Raw genomic sequence first — 20,334 nt, 5'->3', positions numbered from 1 at the left:
ATTACTGTGTAAACGTATTGTGTTTGACAAAAAATTTGAGAGTTTAACACAAATGTCAGGTTATACATGTTGATTGAAAATTTAACTCTAAATCATGATATTAAGTAAATTTTATATGAAGTAGTATTTATTGATGTCAATTAAAGAAACTTGAAAATTTTATATCTCGTTGTATGATTTCCAAATATTGTTTGGTTATCTCCTTAAAAGAAGACATAAACACATTACTAGAGCTAGGTTCATAAACCTAGATACGAAGGATTTTAGTAAGTTTTCTATGGAGGATTTCAATTTACCCAGTTTCTTGAAAAATATTTATGAATGGGATAATATTTCAAAAGAATGCGCTAATAATACGCATTAATAAGTTTGGGGATATGCAGAAGCTTATTCCAAATATATCGTAATTTTTTTAGCTATTTTATTATATCCCTGCAAGAAACCATGTCACATGAATCGGAACGAGATCTTCCGGAAGCAGTAAATTTCCGACAAAGATGAGTAATGGGCAATCATGGTGCAGATAAATGCTTCTCAGAGATCCGTGGAAGTCGCAAGTGATGAGTTTTTGACGGCAAAAACTTGTCTTTGATCGCACCCAGGATCAAAAATCTTCAAAGAATCGCCAATTCCTCATCAAAAACTTGCTTATCTTTGCCGGGTCACTCCTAGTTCGTCGCGCCATCTCCGGTACTTTCACATTCTCTCATATTTATCTCTCTCTCTCTCTCTCTCTGCGGGCGAAGACCCAAAGCAAAACCCAGATCTGGAAGAACCGTCATCTCTTTGATACTGGAGTTTATTCTCTAGTAATGTTTTTTTTTTCATTTTGTTTCTTCCGTATTGATTATTGGGTGCTTTTTTTTCTTGGGGATTTCTTCTGTGTTTTAAAGTAATCTCTGGAGCAGTGAATCTGGATCTTCGACTTCCATTAAATGGGATTAAATTTGCACCCATCGGGAGGATAGTAGATAGGAAATCGTGTTGGAATTCTGTCAAGAGAATGCAATCCAAGATTTGTTTAATTTCTCATGATGACTTGCCACCTTTAATTACCTGAGTGCATTAGTGATATTTTCATTTTATGTTGAACACAAGATGTTGGTTTAGATGAGAAGAAATCTGTGAAAAAAAATGCGGTCTTCCTGTATATTTGTCTAAGAATTTAACCTCCAAAGGCGAATTCTTCCATGAAGCGCATTTTTTCAACGAAGGTCTCAGCGTTGGGCCGTGTCTCAAGTGCATATTTTTGTCATAGTTTCTGTTTACTTTCTTTTTCTTTTTGTTTGGCTGATGAATTCCTCGATCCATTTTTCCTTTAATTTAACTACTTTAATGAAAGTTTCTGTTTGGCTGATGTTTTCTCTGGGAGGAAGAATCCTAATTTGATTCTAAAGAAGAAGGTGCGATTTCCCTGGCGTCATAACTATGTCTGTAGCTCCAAGATTACATGACTTTTTCTCGAAGTGTTTTTTTTAAAGTTTGCTCTAGTTAATATTCTTAATCATTTTTTTTTTATTTTACTCTTTCTGTTGTTTTTAGAGACTTTTCTGCGCATTATTTGGTAAGATGCAACGCGGTCCGGCTTCCAATGAAGAGCAGCTATTCTTGAAATGTATAAAGGAAGAGTGCGCGTGGGAAAATCTTCCTAAGCGCCTTCAATCATCCCTATCGACCAGAGAAGAATGGCACAGAAGGTTTTCACTCTATCACTCAATGGATGCTTTTTGATGAGATCTTCTCCGTGTATTTTACTTTAGGGATGGTTAAATAAAGTTCATTCTCGTGGATTTCACTTATTTAATATCTCTCTCACTGATTTTCGAAAGGAATAAAGGGTAGAAAGAGGGCCAATCTGGTCTGCCATGTATTTATTGCTACCATTATGATCTTTTCCTCTTTTCTTGAAAAAAATTAAATCAAAAGCTTAATGTTCATTCTCTAGCTCCTCGACTTTCTTCTCTTTTTGAGATATTAACTCAGTTCTGTCAGCTTTGAGAGTTTGGAGGGAGGTAGGATAGATGGTAGGACAGCAGACACGAGTTTTGGCTAACAATCACACACTTTCATTACATTCTCCCCCTGCCGTCTGACATTTTCTTGTTTGAGTTGGAATCATGTCAAATTAGTATTGAAACCAGAAGCGTGCTGATACGTTCCAGAAAGGGACGTATCTAAGGATTGAATCAAACTTCAAATTTTAAGTAGAAAATCTTCTTGGTTCAAACAGTGGAAGTCTCGAGGGAGAGGGAGAGAGGTTCCCGGGCTAAAGAGAAGAATATGAATGGTTAGGGGAAAAAGTATTGATAAGAACCTCCCCAAGATTTGCTTGATGTGGCCACATGTCAGCAAAAAGATTCACGATCAAGGCCCTAATAAGGGCAGGCTATATGATGCTATAAATTAAAGGGAATATAACCATCAAGAACAACGGGACTATTATTAGCTGATTGGCTGTAGCGGGCTGGAGCAGTGGAGATTCTCCAAGATCTAGTGGAGGGACAGCCAATCCGGCAGCATTTCGTGTTTTCCTTCTATTGTTCCTCTACCATCTTTTGAACTATTCTCTTCGCAATTCTTAGAATTTGTCTCAGTGCATAACCGGCTGGTTATTCAAGAAGAGATTATACTTTTCTTCTGGAAGGATCTTCTTGCAGCTGCAGTGGCGTGAGAGAGTTCCATCTTCTTTGATGCCCAATCTCCAGTCTAGTACCTTGGGAAGAAAGTTCTTGAGATGGTAGTGGGTATTTTTATGCAGGAGGACCATGACCTATGTTGATGTTGAGAGCGAAAACAATGGTCCCTATGATTGAAGGGAAATATGGAAATTATGGGAGGTGATAATGAGAGCTGGGATCTCTCTCAAACAAACTCCTGACATCAAAAACTTCTCGTCAATTCTGATCTTATTCAACTTCTTTTCTCCACCTAAATTATTTTGCATTTTATCTTCATTCTGTGTGGACTCTTGATACACTCATTTTATTGTTGGTTTTATAAAATTTAAAATGTAAATAGTTCCATTACTAATTGCATAGTGCAGGAGATGAATGTATTTTGGCTTATTATTTATTTGGGATTTTTATCTAAAAACTTGACAATTTTAATATTTTGCTGCTCTGATTTTGGTTGAATAAATACCAGCTCAGTTGGAGGTCGTGAAATAGGAACAAAACAAATCTGGTGATATTTCACATTATTTGGTTGTGCAGAAACTCTTTTAGAAAGTATTTGTTTTTGCAGAGCATAAAAGAGACTTATGCTCTTGCATACATATGAGAACATAGATTTCTTAAAGTACAAATGAAACGTGGACCTATTTTAGAAACTATTTCAGGATCGAAAGATGAAAGCAATCACCTACGAAAAGGATTCAAAATATAAAATATTTCTAATGTTTTGCCTTTTCTTCTTTCCCCAATGCTCCTGAAAAATATGCTTACTTAAATATTGCGTTTTCTATCTCACAATCGCTTCGTGACCTTTTTTTGGCTTTGCAGGATATTAAACCATTGCATTAGGAAAAGACAGCAATGGGATGTGTGTTTTGCACGCAAGGTCTGCAAGGAAGGAGAATATTATGAAGAAATGATGCGTTATCTGCGGAGGAATTTGGCTGTGGGTACTCTTGATAATACCTTTTTTTTGAATCAGCAGTATTTGTGTTAGGATGGTGTATTCTTGAGCCGAGATTTTTTTGCTTTGTGATAACTATTATGTATTGTGCAGCTGTCATGTTTTTGATAGACTCATCTTTCACATAGGAGTGATAAATATTGGGTTTCTTCCTTTCACTGTGATATATGAAAATATGTGACTGTTGAGGCTCATTATACCTTTCGAGGCATTAGATTGGAATCTGAAACTAGACTTTTGGAAAAAAATGATTTGTTCTCAATCTTGATGTTTTGTCTTTGCAGTTATTTCCGTATCATCTTTCAGAGTATGTCTGTCGCGTAATGAGGCTCTCTCCTTTTAAGTATTACTGCGACATACTATTTGAAGTTATGAAAAATGGTACGTGATAGCTTTGCAAGTTTAATGTTCCTCTTATATTCAAAAATAGCTGCTGTGTCAATCGAAATCCAAAGAACAGTCGTATCTAATCCATATTGGAGAAATCGTTCACTGCTGGATTGAGATTTGCAGCTTTGAAAAATAATATTATTATGATTTTTTTTAGCTTTGTGATATTTTTGGAAATGTTTGAAGTAAAAATCATCCTCAAGTTAGATCCGTCAGTGGAGCCACATATTAAGGTAGAGGCAAAAGATGATGGGCACATGATGTTATTGCGTAAAAGTAGTGGAATCCAATCTGTCACTCTGCCTCCAGGTCACTGGAAATTCTTGGGCATAGGAATTATGACATAAGGAAGAGAGAAATCTAAGGTGGAAAATGATACAGTCCTCCCCAGGACTTATCAAAGCAAACGACGTAAGGGAGAAGCCACGTCATGTGCCAGCGTGGAGTACGAGCGCCTAACGGAATGAGTACTACCAGGAGCAGAAGAGAATAAAGTGGGAGCAGCAGAGGCAGAAGGGGGCATTATTCCAGGAGTTTGTTACGAGGATATTCTCTCAAGGAGGAAGGGTCGATTCGACTCGTTCCATCGCCATCGCTAGGTGGGAGCCGATCCGGTCTCTCCTGCGGCTATCTATTCTTCTAGTTCGATTCTCCCAGACTTGTTGGATATTTCCTATTTCCTTGTTATTCTCTACGGATTGAAATTCGTTCTGAAGGTTATAGTCTTACATTTTTTGTTTTCAAAAAAAAAATAGTCATACATTTCGACCGGGTGATATTCGAGCTGCGTTGTCTGATCTTTAACGATCGTAACTACCACGGAGTGTTTTACCCGGTATAGCTACTTGCGGAAGTTGTTTCTACTTTTGTCCTTTTTCCTTCTTGTGGAATTTTTCCATTTTTTTTTTCACATGTGGTAACATGAGATTTAGATTCTCCTCGATCCCAATCCCTACTGACTTCACACCTTGCATTGTGCTGCTGCATGTATCATAAGTAAGAAAACTTTGATCGAGAAGCCGTCATGTGGTCAGTAGGATCTGTGTCAATCATCCATTCATTATTATCTTGGGATAATATTAGGCAGATGCGATGAGATGATTACCTGATAAGGCCATCGTTGTTGACCCAATCATGGCATCCATTTTTTCTATACTTTCTTTCAAAAATGATAATACCATACCCATTCTGAAAGTTTCTTTGATTGTCTGGCCCTATCATTAGCTTTTAAAAAAAAATCTTGACGGCGTCATTTTCACTCGTTAATGATTGGGCCAGACAATCGCGAACCTACAATTGCTGCTGAGGTCAAGTATGCAACTTACAACTCTGTTCTTTTTTTGGTTGCTTTTGTTAATGTATCTGCAGAACAGTCCTTTTGTCTTAGATTGGGGCTTCCACTTCTGTGCTTTTCGTTCTGCTTGAACGGGCTATAATTTCTGAATCTGGGGCTACTTATGGGGTGGTGTCCTTGTCGAAAAGCTCCCCCTGCTATATCCACTACAGGAATTGGATACAACCCCCAGTCTCTCGTATTCTTCACACACTATCTGGATGGCTTCCTCGAGACCAGGAACCTTTTCCTCATTTAGGATATGACTCTTCAGGCTCTTATACTCCATGTATCGGCCCTTTGGGAATCTCAGACCAGGAACCTTTTCCTCAGAATTGGGATTTTTTATTGGTTAATAATGATCATTCTTTCTCCAGATAGCTTTCATTGACTTTAGCAATAACCATCTTGTAACCTGGGACAAGATTTGCTGGCCTGGTGACCAAGCCATAGACCTGCCGATCTTTACCTTTTGAACTGTCCTTATGCTCCTGGTCCCATATTTCCATAATGAATTCTAAGTACCAGAAACCTATTGAACTGTCCTTATGCTCCTGGTCCCATGTCCCATGTCTCCATTGCTCGCCATACTTTCTAAGAGGCAAATATGAATAAGGGTAACGTCTTGTTTTCAGGATTTTAATCCTCAAGCTGGTTGGTCAGCAATAATAATAAATGCTCACATAGGCCTTTGCCCTGAAGTTTCATTTCGATAGTTTGACCCCACGTAGTGTGTTCAAGCTGTCATTTCGTAATGGTTTTGGGACATGCAGAAAGACAATTTATATTAACCTTTCCCATTTATGAAGTGTTTGTTGGACCTCTGGGCTTGATCTCGTTGTTCCAGAGTCCACCATGACCTCCTGATAGGCATTTCACAAGGTTGATGATTGAATCTTCAATATCTCGTCATGTGATACGATTTCTTTCGTCCCTTTGGTCAACCGCTTTGTGCTGTCTGCGGCATGTAAATGACACAAAGGAGACAGGAAGATGACTAGTGCCAAACTTTTTTGATGCTTGCAGGTGCTGTTGTGCCAAGAGCTTTGATACCATGTGTTCCACTGTGGTGTCTGGTGTTGCTTCCTGATCCACCGAGCTGCCTCCCTATGAAACCCCAGTCTGATGGCTGAAGTGAAAGAATACCTCATTGTCATTTTTGTTCCATAAGTCTCCACTTTTACAGGGTTAAAGTAGACCGAAAAGACCATTCAAGTAATATCAGATTAAATTGGATCTCATAAGAGTATAAGGAAAACGAAATAAGACAACAGGTATTAAGTGGGACAAATGTATAAGCGCTGACACCCCCTGTCAAGTCGGTAGGAATATGCTCTGTATTCACACGTGCTGGTCAGCTTAAGGAAGGTGTTCCCATGGTGACCCTTTCTCAGGATATCTGCCCCTTGATCTGATGACCAAACATGCTTCATATGGGTGCATCTACTGCGAGTCTTCTTCCCAACAAAGTGTTTGATAATCTCAATGTGTCCAGCTCTATCATACTTCTCCAGATTGTGTGCTATACCGATTGCTGAGGGAGATGTGGAAGGAAGTCACTTGAATTCCCAGACAGAATCCTCAACAACTTTCATTGTGACAGCTAATCGACATGGAACTCCCTGGGCATTCTGTCCAGACAAAGTCAATTGCTTATGAAAGGGAAAACTGAGAGAAACCCTGATACATTCTTTACAAGAACATATTGTTGTCGTTTCAAGAGAAGAAAACCACACCAGGACACGTGCGAGTGCTTGCATGTGTGAGTCAGATTAAAAATGCAGAAAACCACGGGGAAGAGGGCCATCGTCATTTTGTTGGTAGTCGTTCCAGACTTGGGAACAGAAGCGGTGGAGCGCCGGAGCAACAGAGATTCGATCTGTAGCTGAGGATGATTTCGCCCATCTTGGGCGATCAATTGTTTTATCTTTTCCCTTCATCTCATAGCATTCTCAGTGACAGATCTCAGAGCATATTTTGGATATTTCAGGTTTGGTTTGGAATTGAGTAAATCGTGATTCTTCTCGGTCAATTCCATTTCTTGATATCGAGCTTAGTGTATCAAATCGCGTGTTGCTGACATATCTTAATGAGATGATGAACGGTGAGAGTTATAATTATGATACTGCATTCAGTCATTCATTTAACCATTTTTTAAAAAGTGCTGTTATAAGCTTTGTTTCTTTCTCAGACTTGTTCTTATTTGTACTGTAGGATACAAGGCTTTGTTGTAGATGAATTGGCAAAAAAATAGTCCATTGGATGTATTGATTTTGTTCACGCAATAGAGTTATCTAGTCTATTTCTTGCACAACTGACAATCTCTGTATGCATTCCTGTTGTTTTTGCAGAACAACCATATGACAGCATTCCTAATTTCAGTGCTGCTGATGCTTTGAGACTCACTGGCATTGGCCGTAATGAATTTATTGATATAATGAATAAATGTCGATCTAAGGTACTTCTCCAGAAACCATGGCTTAATTTGATATTATAAAATGACTTTCAGAGTTGGGAATTCATATTTTATCATGATATGGTGTTTGATAAGGTTCCAGATGAGAACTCTGACAGAGGTCTTCACCCTGCCAGACACAGCAGGGCATCTCTAACTTAATGTGGGTCTGGAGAACCTGAAAACGATCCAAAATCTTCAGAACCCAACCCGAAACGTTTTTACAGGGTACTTTTAACAACCTGCAACAGAAAGATACTTAATGGGCCTCTAGGCTGGGCTTTGTTCAATAGTCAGATGAGCCTAGTCTGGTCGGTTTGGGCAAACCCTTTTGATGATAAGCCCTCCAAAGGGCCTTATCAGTTTTCTTTTTGGCACTTTTCAGAGTTGATGGTGTTGTTATTGGGACAAAGTTGTTTTCAAGTGCTTTTCTTTTGTAACCACGGGGTTTGAGAGTCGTGTGATAGGTGACTATCCTGCACAGTTTTCTAAACAAACAAGATCCCTCGCTTAAAAACCTCCTTTTAAAAAGGAATTATCATAGATTTTATTTTTTCCTTCATCCATTATATTCCTCTCAAGCATAGCCAAACTCACGAATTTTACGTATTTTCATTTTTGAGCTGCGTAATGTGCTGCAGTCCTTCGATGCTTTTTGTTATCTTGTGCGTGAGGATATATGTGACACTATCCCCATTTTCTCTGGTTTTTTCTGCAAGGATCAAATCAAAGAAACTAAATCAAACTTGCTCTACTCAAAGCTCTCTAACTATAGTGGAGAATTTTTAGTTCAAGGCTGATAAAATCAGTAAAAACTAAATTGCTTCCAAAAAATTAGTAGTCTTATGCGGAAGGAAAGACAAAAACAAAAGATGGCCGAAATGCAAACAGAGAAGTTGAAGGGAGAGGCAGAGGAGAGTGATGGAAGTCTTTGCTGTAACTCTTATCAAAAGAGAAGAAGATGATAGAGACCAATTGGGGGGGGGACAGCATAACCATTTCTTGGGTCAAATAAGGGTATAACCCTTGAGTGCAATGAATCAGGGGAATCAATCATTTCCTTTTTTTCACTCGTTCTTTCTTTCTTCCCTTGCATCTCCCACGTGACATTGAAAGAGTGGTCAATCTCTGTTTAGTGGGGCGTTTTACACAAATTTTTTTTTTGAAAAGATTTTACACAAAATTGTAATATCTAATCTGGAAACACCGCAAAGGGTAACACCTTCTGAGTAAGAATTTGGTATGAAAACTCGGGAGGAATTTTAAAGAGCATTTCACCACAGATATATTATCTCCTCTCATAGCCTTTACCAAGTTTTATTTGAAATACTGCAGACTGGTTTCGTCTCAGAATAAAGAGACGATTTTGAACATCGCATTGGACGAACCCCTTACCTTGTACGGGAAGTTAAAGAAAATGCTTGACTGCGATGGTTGAAAGCTGAAATTCAAAGAAGGGCTGAAAGAAAAACCTTGTAGACCCAGACATCCTATACTCAACAACTTTCAAAAATATTGTTGGGTTTTGCGATTTAAAGGGCCTTTATCCTTTATGATTCATTGTTTTTTTTTTTGAATGCTAAAAGGCAGTCACCCGAAAAGATCGGTAACCACCCAGCGAATACATGACTCAAGCCCTAAGGCTCATTTACATGGGTATTTATCCTCGTCCCCCTCCGATCCCCGCTCTGGGGAACCATGCCGCCATAAGTCCCTCCACCTCGCGGATTAGCCCGTCCGTGGAGGCTGTTCCACCTCGAAATACCACTTCGTTCCTGTGGTGCCAAATTCCCCAGAGCACTGTCAACGCTCTTCCCCCCTCTTCATTTTGTCTGGTTCCAAGTCTTGGCATGGAGTCCCAGAAGGCCTCTTCTGATGTCGTGGTCACCACCGCCTGAGTTCGTTTGGCCCACAACGTTTGAGCAAAAGGGCATCCAAAAAATAGATGGTTACAGTCCTCGTCTCCTCCTGTGCACTGTACACATTCCGTCGGTGTGTCAGGGTACATTTTCCTCCGGAAAACTCGGGTTGCCAGTCTATTGCGGAGTAGGAGCCACCCGAAGATCTTCACTTTCAAAGGGATCTTTAGGCGCCATATCATCCGGCATGCCTGGACAGTCTCTAAATTTTCTGTGTTTCCCTGGCGAATCTCCTCGTAGGCTTTCCTCACTTTAAAAGGGGCATTGGTCCGGTCCCTCAGGAAAACTCGGGTCGCCTTTATGATTCATTGTGATTTCGGCTGGTTGAATATTCTCCTGATGATTTATCACAGTCACAAGGCCCAACAATATTTTGAAAATTTCTCATCAAGAGATGACAAAAAGGTTGAGTCCCATTTCAAAAAAGATAAAGAAAAGGAAGAGGGGAATGATTGGCATGTTGTTGGCCACCTAGTGGCGCATTAAATCATCCACCAAATAAATATAAACTGTGCATTGGTATAAACATTTTTGGTTGTAGAAAAATCACATTCCTGAACCAACGTACCTCGGTGGCCCATCAACCCACCACGAATGAGGAAGGCGTGGGCCCATGTTGCTGAGCAGCCAAAAGGCACATTACAATTCCCCAAGTTTACCTTTTTTTTTGACTTTTTAGGGCCGTGATAATCAATCTAATGGTTGACATCATCAGAGGTTGACCTACCCTATGGTCAATGCATTAAATCAGCTGATCATGGACCCAATGACTTTCAATTTTTATTTTTGACAAAAAACCCAAATTTTTAAGGCTTCTATAACTACATATTGAATCCTACGTATAACTACATATTGACCTACCCAAATTTTAAAACCCAATTTTTTTTATTGAATTCGGTTAAATATAACAATGTAAAATAATGGATCACTACAAGCTTGATATATGATGTCTACATGCATTGACCGTGTTGACTACACACTGTCTACCTAATGAAAAGGTGTTACCCTTCATATCTCTATGTATCACCCGCGGGCAATTTAGGCAAGCAGCCAATGCAGTCTGAGACCTTCTTAGTACGCCATAGACAAGAAGCCCACCTCCAATGCAATCTAAGACCTTATCAGACATCTCCGCCTAACCAATCTCAGCATTCAAACCACAAAGTGGACTTGAAGTGGTTCTTCTCAGATCTGATCAAAGAATTCCGGTAACGAGTCTAGAATGGGGTGTGAAGTCCTCAGAATGACAATGAGACAATATCAGACCAGTTCGATTTTCCAACCAAGATTCAAGTGTACCAATCTCGGAGTCAAAAGGAGCAAATAAAGATTGGAGATAGAGGATTGTAGCTGGGCGTTGGCCAGACCAGATCTGTGCCGTCATAGGCAAGTCCCCCGTATCAGGTTCTTCCTCTCGCCAGGGTTGGAGTATCTCCCTTTGCCTCGTGCTCTCCTGCCCACTTCAAGAGTTGAAGCTCGATGCCCCCTCCAGAAGCCGCCCTCTTACCCAAGAATGTTTCCTTTATTAATATGGACCTGCATGTGCTCCCTTACGTGCCAATCTTCTCTTGTATCTATGGAGTAGAGTCGTATTAGAAACCCTGAAATTGAAATTAGCTGAGTCAGAATTTCAGCAAAGGAAAAACAAAGGTCTATGTTTTTATTGCAAAGATCTATTTGCCCCAAAGCATCATTGCAAGAAAAATGACAGCCTCATTTGGTATTCAAAGGCGATCAAAACTATCAGCCTCAAGAGGAAGAAGAAGATTTATGTAAATCAATGACACTCCTATCAACAGGGGTTCCATTTTTACAGCTCAAGTTTTGCTTCATTTTTCTGCGATGATATCTCAGTCCCACCTGCTTACTAAAACCACTACCTATTCCCCTCCAGGTATGGTAAGATGTTTCAGTTGATTTCATCAAAGGATTGCTAAACTCCCATGGCGATAACTATATTCTAGTAGTGGTGGATAAACAATCAAAACATTGCGGTTAAACACCTTTTGACAGCACAGACTTTTGGAGAAACCTTCATTAAGGAAATTGTTCGTCTTCTCGGAGTTCCTCATTCAATTTTTTGTGTGAAAGTGAAAGTGTTTTTACCAGTTCTTTCTGGAAGGAGATTCATAAAATACAGGCACAGTATTGAAAATGAGTCCCTCATATCATCCGTAGGTCAGTCAGACACAGGTCACCAACTGGAGCTTAAAGTGCCACCTCTGCTATTTTTCATCTGAATGTCCGAAACAATGAACTAAGTGGGCCGAATACATAATATGTCCTATCATTCTTCCATAAGCATGACACCTTTTGAGATTGTCTATGGTAGAGATCTTCCCAACCTGATAAGTTATGGATCGTGCCCATTACCCATTGACTCTTTGGATCAACTACTTCACGAACGTGATATCACTCTCAACCTACAAAAGTCTCAACTATTCACATCCCAAGAGTACATGAAAAATAGCTTGATAAAAAGAGAAGGGATGTCCAGTTGCAAGGGGATGATATGGATTATGTGAAGTGCAGGTCTTAGAATGAAAACTCTGGCAAAACGCCCTTCGGAAAAGCTTTCTCCAAAGTACAAGGCCTTCCAACAAATAAGACCTGTTGTTTATAAACTAAATCTACCCCCAACATCAGCAGTACACCCTGTCTTCCATGTATCACATCTCTACAAAGTGAAAATATCAAGTGTACCTCTTACCAATAATCTATCTGCTGATTCGGAATGGGAGGTCTTTCCAAAAGCCATCCGTTTTACAGGTTCAATTGAGACTACATGCAAGTGCGGGTCAAATGTCAAACTTTGCCACACTCAGAAGAAACCTGGGAAGATGTTCCTATGATGGAAAGGCAATTGCAATTCCAAATTGAGAACAAATTGGTCCTCACGGAGGGAAGTGTTGATACGGAACTTCCTCAGACCTACCCGGAAAAGAGGAAAAAAAAGGCTTGTCTCTCACATCTTCAGACAATGCGTGAGGAGAAAAAAGGGTGGGAATTCCAGCCTATTAATAAATAGTTGAGAGGCCATCAGAGGGGGACTTCTTGGAAGGTTGTTGACTCAGCAACTTGGGCTTGATAGGAGATTCTTCTGATCAGAGGAAGGTGAGGTTCCTCTCTCTCTATCCTGATCAATCTCCTTAGATTGCTCACTTGTTGTCTCCTCTCCTCTTTCTTAACTATTGTTAGTGAACCGTCCTCGATCTGGAAATTCTTTGACTTTTTCTCATGAATTTGATATCTACATTGTGTCTCCTCTAGGAGGCGTTGATATCCTCCTTGGGAGCATATCAGGTCTCCCCTCACTGCCATACCTTGGCTCCTATCTCCCTCTGATTTTCAAGTTTGACATCTCATACTTTGCATGTACTCTGGATTTCTAGAACTTCTGTAAAATTAAGCTTTGAATGTTTTCAAATAAAAAAATTAAGCTTTGAAAAGTACCATCACTGTGCTCTCTCTTGTGGTCAGAGTTTGTATGACAGTTGGTTTACAAAGTTCCTGCACTGCAAGTGAGCAATTCCATCTCTCTTTCCACGTCCCTCTAAGTTGAGACACCATTTGATGGGTTGTTGATAAGATCCGAGAAGATCTTGCAAGAAATTTTTAATAGAAACAGGTGATTGATTATCACCTGATTGGAGTTGGTGAGAAGACTATGTTAGAACTCCTGCTTGAAAGTTGACAATGCAGATAGAAGGAAGTAATACAGTGTTGAACAGTGTCGTAATCCAAAGTCACTGGGGAGAGAAGATGATGAGAAGAAGAGAAATGGAGATAACAAAGGGGAGGCTGGATCGGTTCTCCCCCTCCTCTAGACTGGGGCACTTTTAGGATTCCACTATGAGTCTACAAAAGAAAGTCCCGTGGGCCTCCTCTGGGCTCGCAACCGGCAACAGCGCCCATTAGGGCGGAAGTAACAGAAGGGGATTCTGTCTTAAGGGTAGGAATGGAGAAAGAAAGGAACAACGAAGAATCAGTACTGTCTTCCTCCTTGTTCTCTCTCCTCCTCCGCTCCTGATCCTTCCCTGACCTAACTGTTTTCTCTCCGCTCCTTTGTCCTTTCTCCTCCTACCAGGCTACCTAGCGTCCGATGATGGCATCGCGGTGAAGGGCTTCCCCGAGCCAAGGCGTCACCCTGTCTTACCTTATTGGAACCTCTCTCTCTCCCTCTTCCCTGTTCTGAACCGTTTGGGTGGCTAAGAACCTTTTTGGTTGCATCCGTCTTGCATCTTCTTCTCTCTTATTCGACTGAGAAATTGGGGTTCTATCAAGCACCTCTCCTGAATTCCAGCCCGCACAGCGACAATCAACTTTTTTTGTGTCTTCTTGACCAGGGATTTCTTCCTTCATATAGGATCTAAGTCTTGCTGGTCAATGATGCTTGCCCCGCACGTGTCCCAGATGTTTGTTATTGGAGACAGGCAGCATTCTAATAAGGCACTACCTAGAACATATGAAAGCAAAAAGAGGAAGGTTGCCACGTCACGTGACAGCCTGGGGTCAAGAAGTTCAAACGAATGAAGACCTTACGGGAAAAGGCGAATAAAGGTAAGTTTTGTCCAAGGAGGAGGGGTCGAAAAACGTCTTCTGAAGCTACCATGAGAGATGCTCTCGAGGAGGAGGGGAAGGTGCTGATCCGGCTCTTCTCTGGTCGTCACGGGTCGGTACGACCTTGTAGGCGAATCCCTAGTACTTGTATTTCTTCTTGTTGAACACTCAAGTGGGCGTTTTCGTCTCTTCTGTTCTTGTTTACCCAAAGGTCTAGTCAACGTTTTCGCTCTGGTTCCTTCCCTCTTGACGGGAGGTCTTGGCTGTCGCCAGTTATACTTCCTTCAGTTCGAGTTAGCGTAATACTCTAGCCCAAGGGGCGCTATCACATTCTGACATGCTTGCGCTGATAGGAACGGGGAAGGTTCTAATCAGTTGTACCGAATCCATTACTATATTCCACTAGGTTTCTGATAGTCTTCTCAGAGAACGTTAAGTTCAGACCAGAATTAACTAGAAGAAAGGTACAATATTTATTGTTCAGAGTTGATGATACTAGTATGCAGGTCTCTCTCTCTGGATATGACCACTAGATGATCACTTACCTCCCAATCTCTTAAGAATTAACTTAAGAGCCTTAGGAATCACTCATTCTCCTTGAGTGTTTTCCTGATTTATACACACTTATCTACACATATATATATACTATCCTTATTCAGGCAGTTATACTGCCTTTTCAGTAGCCTTCTTCGAACATATCCAAGGATGGTGTTTGTTGGACAATCCGGCTGGATTCTTCTTCAGGAGATGCCTTTGTTAGTGTCTCTTCAGATGCCTCCGTTGGTTGGGTATGCTGTCTTGACTCCCAGGAAGATTCTAACGGTATATGTGAGTGGCTGCCATAACTGTCATTTTTCATAATCAATATCGATTTATTTCTTCTTTTGTATGCTTTAGGAAGACTCATATCAGTTTCCATGTTTGCATCTCATTTTTTGAGTTTTTTATTTATCTTATTGTTTCTAATTAATTGATGAGAGAAGCCATTTTGTCTATCTTCCTTAAAAATTGAAAAATCCTATATTTGTCTTACACGTTGATTGAGGATTAATCAAACTGATCTTAAGAGACCGTGCCCAGTTTTATCTTACATGCTTTTGTTGACTCATCCTGAAACTGGCCCTTAATTTTATTTAACTGTAGTTTCTGGATAAATCCTGGGTCCATATTTTGTTTTGATAGTTAAAGCTGAAGATCTGACTCCCATTTTTTTGCTTCTACATAACCTTTGCTGATGGAGTTGAGACATAGAAATATCATAACCTATATTCGTGCTTGCTCTCTGAATTCACTTCTTGATGTCATTTTAATTTAGAAAAGTAATAGCTTAATGCATTTGAAATATCGACTTCTTCTCTTAAGCTGATAAGTGGGATATCCAGAAAATAATGTGGAAGCTGAACAAGTCTATAGCAAAGGAATTTTTGCCCACACAGCCAATTGATTTTGCAATTGAGCCTTGGTGGGGCGTTTGTCTTGTCAACTTTACCTTAGAAGAATTTAAGGTACGAGGTGAAATTTATACCATTCTGTTTAGATAAGGCTTATGTTGGTTTCTGCTTTTTTTAATACAACCTATATGTGCTATCTTGCTGCAGAAACTCACTGAAGAAGAGGCTGCGACAATAGACAAAATATGCAAAGAGGAAGCAAATTCATATTTTCTTTTTGATCCTGATATCATAAAAGGCCTTTATCTGCGTGGTCTTGTTTATTTTGATGTTCCGGTATATCCTGATGATCGTTTTAAAGGTACATCATGTCAAATAGCTATATTTGTTTATTCTGAGGTTTTCATTAGAAGTTCATACATAGGGCTTGTTTTCTCTGTTTTAAAACTGCCGCCCTTTGGTTTACGTTTCATACTCCTTAAAAAAACTTAACTCATCTTGAGTGCAGTTTCTAGGCTTGAAGGATTTGTTTCAAATAGGGAGCAAAGTTATGAAGATCCGATAGAAGAGTAAGTCTACATTGGGTGCCTCTAATGCTTCGACTTTTTCATTGTTAGACTCACGTGCCCTAATTTTCAACCGTCCTCATGTAGGTTGCTCTATGCTGTTTTTGTTGTTTCAAGCGAGAATGCTACCGTAGCAGAATTGTCTTCGACACTACAAGCTGACCTATTTCAACTGCGATGTGCTGCATCTTTTGCATGCAGACTGGGATGGGCTGTTAAGTTGATAGATCCTGCTGCTGTTCTTGGGGACCCCCTGAAAAGTTCTTTCCCTTTGCTTGGAGATGATGAAGATTCAAGTATTAGTTTATCCAGTGCATCGACAGCAATTGATCCTTCTCACAGGCGCCGTCTTGATTCCGGCCCCACTCGGATTTGTTTGATTGTGGATGCAAATATTACATCCTATCTCATGATGGGATCAATTTCTCCCGGTATTAAGTCTGTTTCCAAATTGAAATAAGTGGTTTATTTATCCTATTTGTTGAAATGATGGATCTATGGTTTACCATCACCTTGGATGGAGAGCAGAGGATGGTGACAGCTCATCATCGTCCTCATCATTCGTTTCCATCAAAGATGACCACGTCAATGTCAAGTTCATCATCATCATCATCTTGTCTGTGAATTGTCGACAGATGTCGATGCCCGCTCATCGTTTTTGTCAATTTTTTTCTCTTTCAAATGACGAGGAAGACCACAATTCGTCATCTTCCTCATCATTTGTTTTGGGTTTGGGTGGCCATGATGATTTCATGGTCATTGTGGCGTGGACAAGGGTGATGATGACAACTTGTCATTGTTCCCTGTAGATGACAAACTCCTCTTTTATCAGCTAACCCTTACTCAATATGTCATTTTAGGTAGTCATCAATGAAGTTTCATAAGAAAATTTTGACATGAAGATCAACACATCGTTATATATTCTCCTTCACTCATTCCTATTATGATTCGCAGGGTTGAAGTCCCATGCAGTAACCCTCTATGAAGCAGGAAAACTAGATGATGCTAGCATAACAGATCTCTGCAATGACCTGGGTTCACTGGAAGGCAAAAAGTTTGAAGGGGAACTGCAGGAATTCGCTAACCATGCATTCAGTCTTCGAAGTGTGCTGAAGTGTCTCCAATCAGGTGGTAATGTAGCCAATGAACTATACCCTAAATCATCAAAAAACGGAAATGATTCTGAAATCAATCATCTGGATATTGATTCTTCAGAGACAAGTGATAACAACTTAACTGGGAAAAAGAATTATCAAGTAAACATTCTCCGTTGTGAAAGCCTTGCCTCTCTCGCTCCAGCCACGCTAGACCGTTTATTTCTTCGTGATTATGATATTGTCTTGTCAATGACTCCGCTGCCTTCTTCCTCTGTTCTACCTGGGCCTAATGGGCCCGTTCATCTTGGGCCTCCTTCATACTCATCAATGACTCCTTGGATGAAACTTGTGTTGTACTCAACCATGGAAAGCGGGCCAACATCAGCCATTCTCATGAAAGGGCAATGCTTGAGAATGCTTCCTCCTCCCCTAGCGGGCTGTGAGAAAGCATTGATTTGGTCGTGGGATAAGTCAGTTGTTGGAGGTTTGGGAGGTAAGTACGAAGGGAACTTGGTCAATGGGAATATTCTCTTGCATTGCCTGAATTCCCTGCTGAAGTGCTCAGCGGTACTAGTACAGCCCCTCAATAAAGCTGATCTTGATCAAGCCGGACGCCCTGTCACTGTTGACATTCCTCTCCCCTTGAAGAACTTTGATGGATCAGTGGTAAACATTGATGAAATTGGTGTTTCAGCAGATAACAATGATAACTTGAATCTTCTTTTGCATGAACTGTCAGACAGGCTTGAAATAAGAACAGTAGGGTTTGTACGGCTCCTGAGGTTGTGTAAGGAGAGAGAATCGCATGATTCTGTTTATGATTGGGTTCCTTTAAGTATAGAATTTGGAATCCCATTATTTAGTCCAGAGTTATGCAATCGGATATGTGATAGAGTTGTTTCCTCTCGTTTGCTTGATGCTGACTCAGTTTTTGATCATCATGAATCTATGAAGTCCTTAAGAAAAATGTTAAGTGATGTCTGTACGGAGTACCAGGCAATGGGCCCTGTGGCAAAGCTATTGTATCAGAAAGAGCAAAGAGAGAAACCAAAAGAGGCAACACATCGGCTGATAAACTATGCTAGCGGTAGGTGGACTTCTTTCTCTCAGGCGTCTGTCAGTCAGCCTGAAGTATTGGATGAACATCAGAGATTAAATCTTTCTGGCCGTCGTGATCGTTGCCGTACGGATGTTCTAAGCTTCGATGGGAATATTCTTCGGTAACTTATTATTTGCTTTGTTTTCCCATTATTGTTGCAGATGTGATACTTTCCACTATTCAGTTTATTTAGGTTTAGAATATTAATATTTCGTTTTGGTCATTAAATTGCTGCTCTAAGCTGTGATCGGAATATTCTTCGGCAACTCTCACTTGCTTTGTTCGATCGTGGAGTTTTCTGTTGCGCATGTGATATTTCCCCTGTAGAGCTTATTCTGGTTTAGAATATTATTTTTGTTAAGAAAGGTTTAGAATACTAGTAACTTGTTTTGGTCTTTAAACTAAATTTCAATGTTTTTTTGTGAGCATTCTTAGGTATTTTTTATTTGCTTTGTTCGCCAGTAGATTTTATTTTTGCACATGTGATGTTATTCAGGTTTGCAATATTAGCATTTCATTTTGGTACTTATAATAAGGTTATGTTTGGAATCTGCCTGATTTTAAATGATCGAATGAAAGCTTGTACCAATGCCTTTACACAACTGATTGATTTACTGAGTTATTAAGAATAATACTGAACTCGGTGTTCATTAGCTGTTCAAATCCATTTACTCTGTGGAAGTATATTCCAAATAACCAAACAGTATTAGAAGAATTAGTATGATTTGGTTTTGTACCAGATGTTTCTAAAATTTTAGTTCACGTACTTGGTAGCCTAGAGTGAATTGGTGTTTTTAAAGTCATGAATCTTCTGTTGAATATATTTTCTGCCAAATGTTTCTAAACTTGTCAAGTGATCTTTATGTTTTCCACTTTTTAATATTCTTTAAAAAAGTTATTTAGTGGGATATGATAGTTTGTCGAAGATGGGACGAAACTGCAGTCAAGCCTCTGAAGAGGAGCACGATACATCATCTAATGTTTCTTTTATGTTATCCTTTCGAGATCTTTACTTTGGGCATCTTTTCCATCGAATCATCTCGCTAGATTTTGAAATTTTGAATTCTTATAGTCCAAAATTTTCAAAATATATGATGTATCAAAAACTTTATAGTTCATTTTTATCTTTCGCCAATTGTTTGATGAGTTGTTATTGCGTGCGTTAGTTTGTTGAAAACGGGGCCATACTGCAGCCGTGACTCCGAAAATCAGCTATATTCATAATTTATATTTATTTTATCAATATCAATTTTAAGATATTTCTGTTGGGCACCTGGAGAATCAAATCATCAAGCTAGACTTACAAAACAGCAAACATCTTTTTTTTTTGAATTCTTGGGATTGAGTTTTTTTTAATTCTGAGACACTCTTGGTGATTTCTTGGTCAGGTCATATGCTCTTTCTCCTGTTTACGAATCTGAGGAATCTGTCGATGAATCCTCTGCGGCGAGCTCATCTGTAAAATCTGAGTCAGATGATTCAGAGAAGAGAGAAGTTGTCTTGCCAGGTGTCAACCTTCTATTTGATGGGACACAACTTGTCCCTTTTGACATTGGGGCTTGCCTTCAGGCTCGCCAACCCATCATGCTGATTGCTGAGGCCGCTTCCATCTCGGCCTCCTCTCAAATCCACAAGATTATATAATTTAAAATTTTCATTTATAAATGAAACGTCTTTTTTATTAGTTGGCTGAAATAATCCTTTCTTTTTTTAGATGAAATCCCAGTGCACCTGTTCATATTGACTAGAACAAACGTTTTTGAATAATGACTTGGAATGATATCTGCTCTTTCTTTCTCAAAGGTTTTAGTTCTGTAAACTTTGCTCTTTTAGATTGGTGGCTTGAGCCCATTTGATACTTTTGGGTTGGTTGCTTGAGCTCATCAGT

At 39.7% G+C, this 20,334-nt stretch overlaps 1 protein-coding gene across 2 annotated transcripts; it reads left to right on the top strand.

Moving 5' to 3' along the window:
* The first annotated feature begins 427 nt into the window (after positions 1 to 427).
* On the top strand, positions 428 to 20,248 carry LOC144710858 (FAM91 carboxy-terminus protein). Of its 2 annotated transcripts, XM_078584689.1 has the most exons (11): positions 428 to 690; positions 1,543 to 1,697; positions 3,501 to 3,618; positions 3,921 to 4,017; positions 7,711 to 7,817; positions 15,676 to 15,798; positions 15,892 to 16,045; positions 16,193 to 16,253; positions 16,338 to 16,681; positions 17,205 to 18,567; positions 19,835 to 20,248. In XM_078584689.1, exons 2-11 carry the CDS (start codon positions 1,570 to 1,572, stop codon positions 20,088 to 20,090), a joined length of 2,751 nt encoding a protein of 916 aa, XP_078440815.1. In that variant the 5' UTR covers positions 428 to 690; positions 1,543 to 1,569; the 3' UTR covers positions 20,091 to 20,248. The 2 variants fall into 2 exon arrangements, with proteins under 2 accessions (XP_078440815.1, XP_078440816.1); XM_078584690.1 differs by lacking the exons at positions 428 to 690; positions 1,543 to 1,697; positions 3,501 to 3,618 and adding an exon at positions 7,350 to 7,463 and having other exon boundaries at positions 3,947 to 4,017.
* The last annotated feature ends 86 nt before the right edge of the window (positions 20,249 to 20,334 follow it).

The sequence above is a fragment of the Wolffia australiana genome, chromosome 13 (assembly GCF_029677425.1).
Source record: "Wolffia australiana isolate 7733 chromosome 13, ASM2967742v1".
NCBI lineage: Eukaryota > Viridiplantae > Streptophyta > Magnoliopsida > Alismatales > Araceae > Wolffia > Wolffia australiana.
This window is presented reverse-complemented; position numbering and strand designations above follow the sequence as displayed.

Excerpts from the sequence above, each read along its gene's own strand:
- LOC144710858 (XM_078584689.1), top strand. The coding sequence starts at position 1,570 with ATGCAACGCGGTCCGGCTTCCAATGAAGAGCAGCTATTCTTGAAATGT. Across the intron at positions 16,046-16,192 it reads TCCTGATGATCGTTTTAAAG|TTTCTAGGCTTGAAGGATTT; the intron begins GTACATCATGTC and ends TCTTGAGTGCAG. Across the intron at positions 18,568-19,834 it reads TTCGATGGGAATATTCTTCG|GTCATATGCTCTTTCTCCTG; the intron begins GTAACTTATTAT and ends TTTCTTGGTCAG.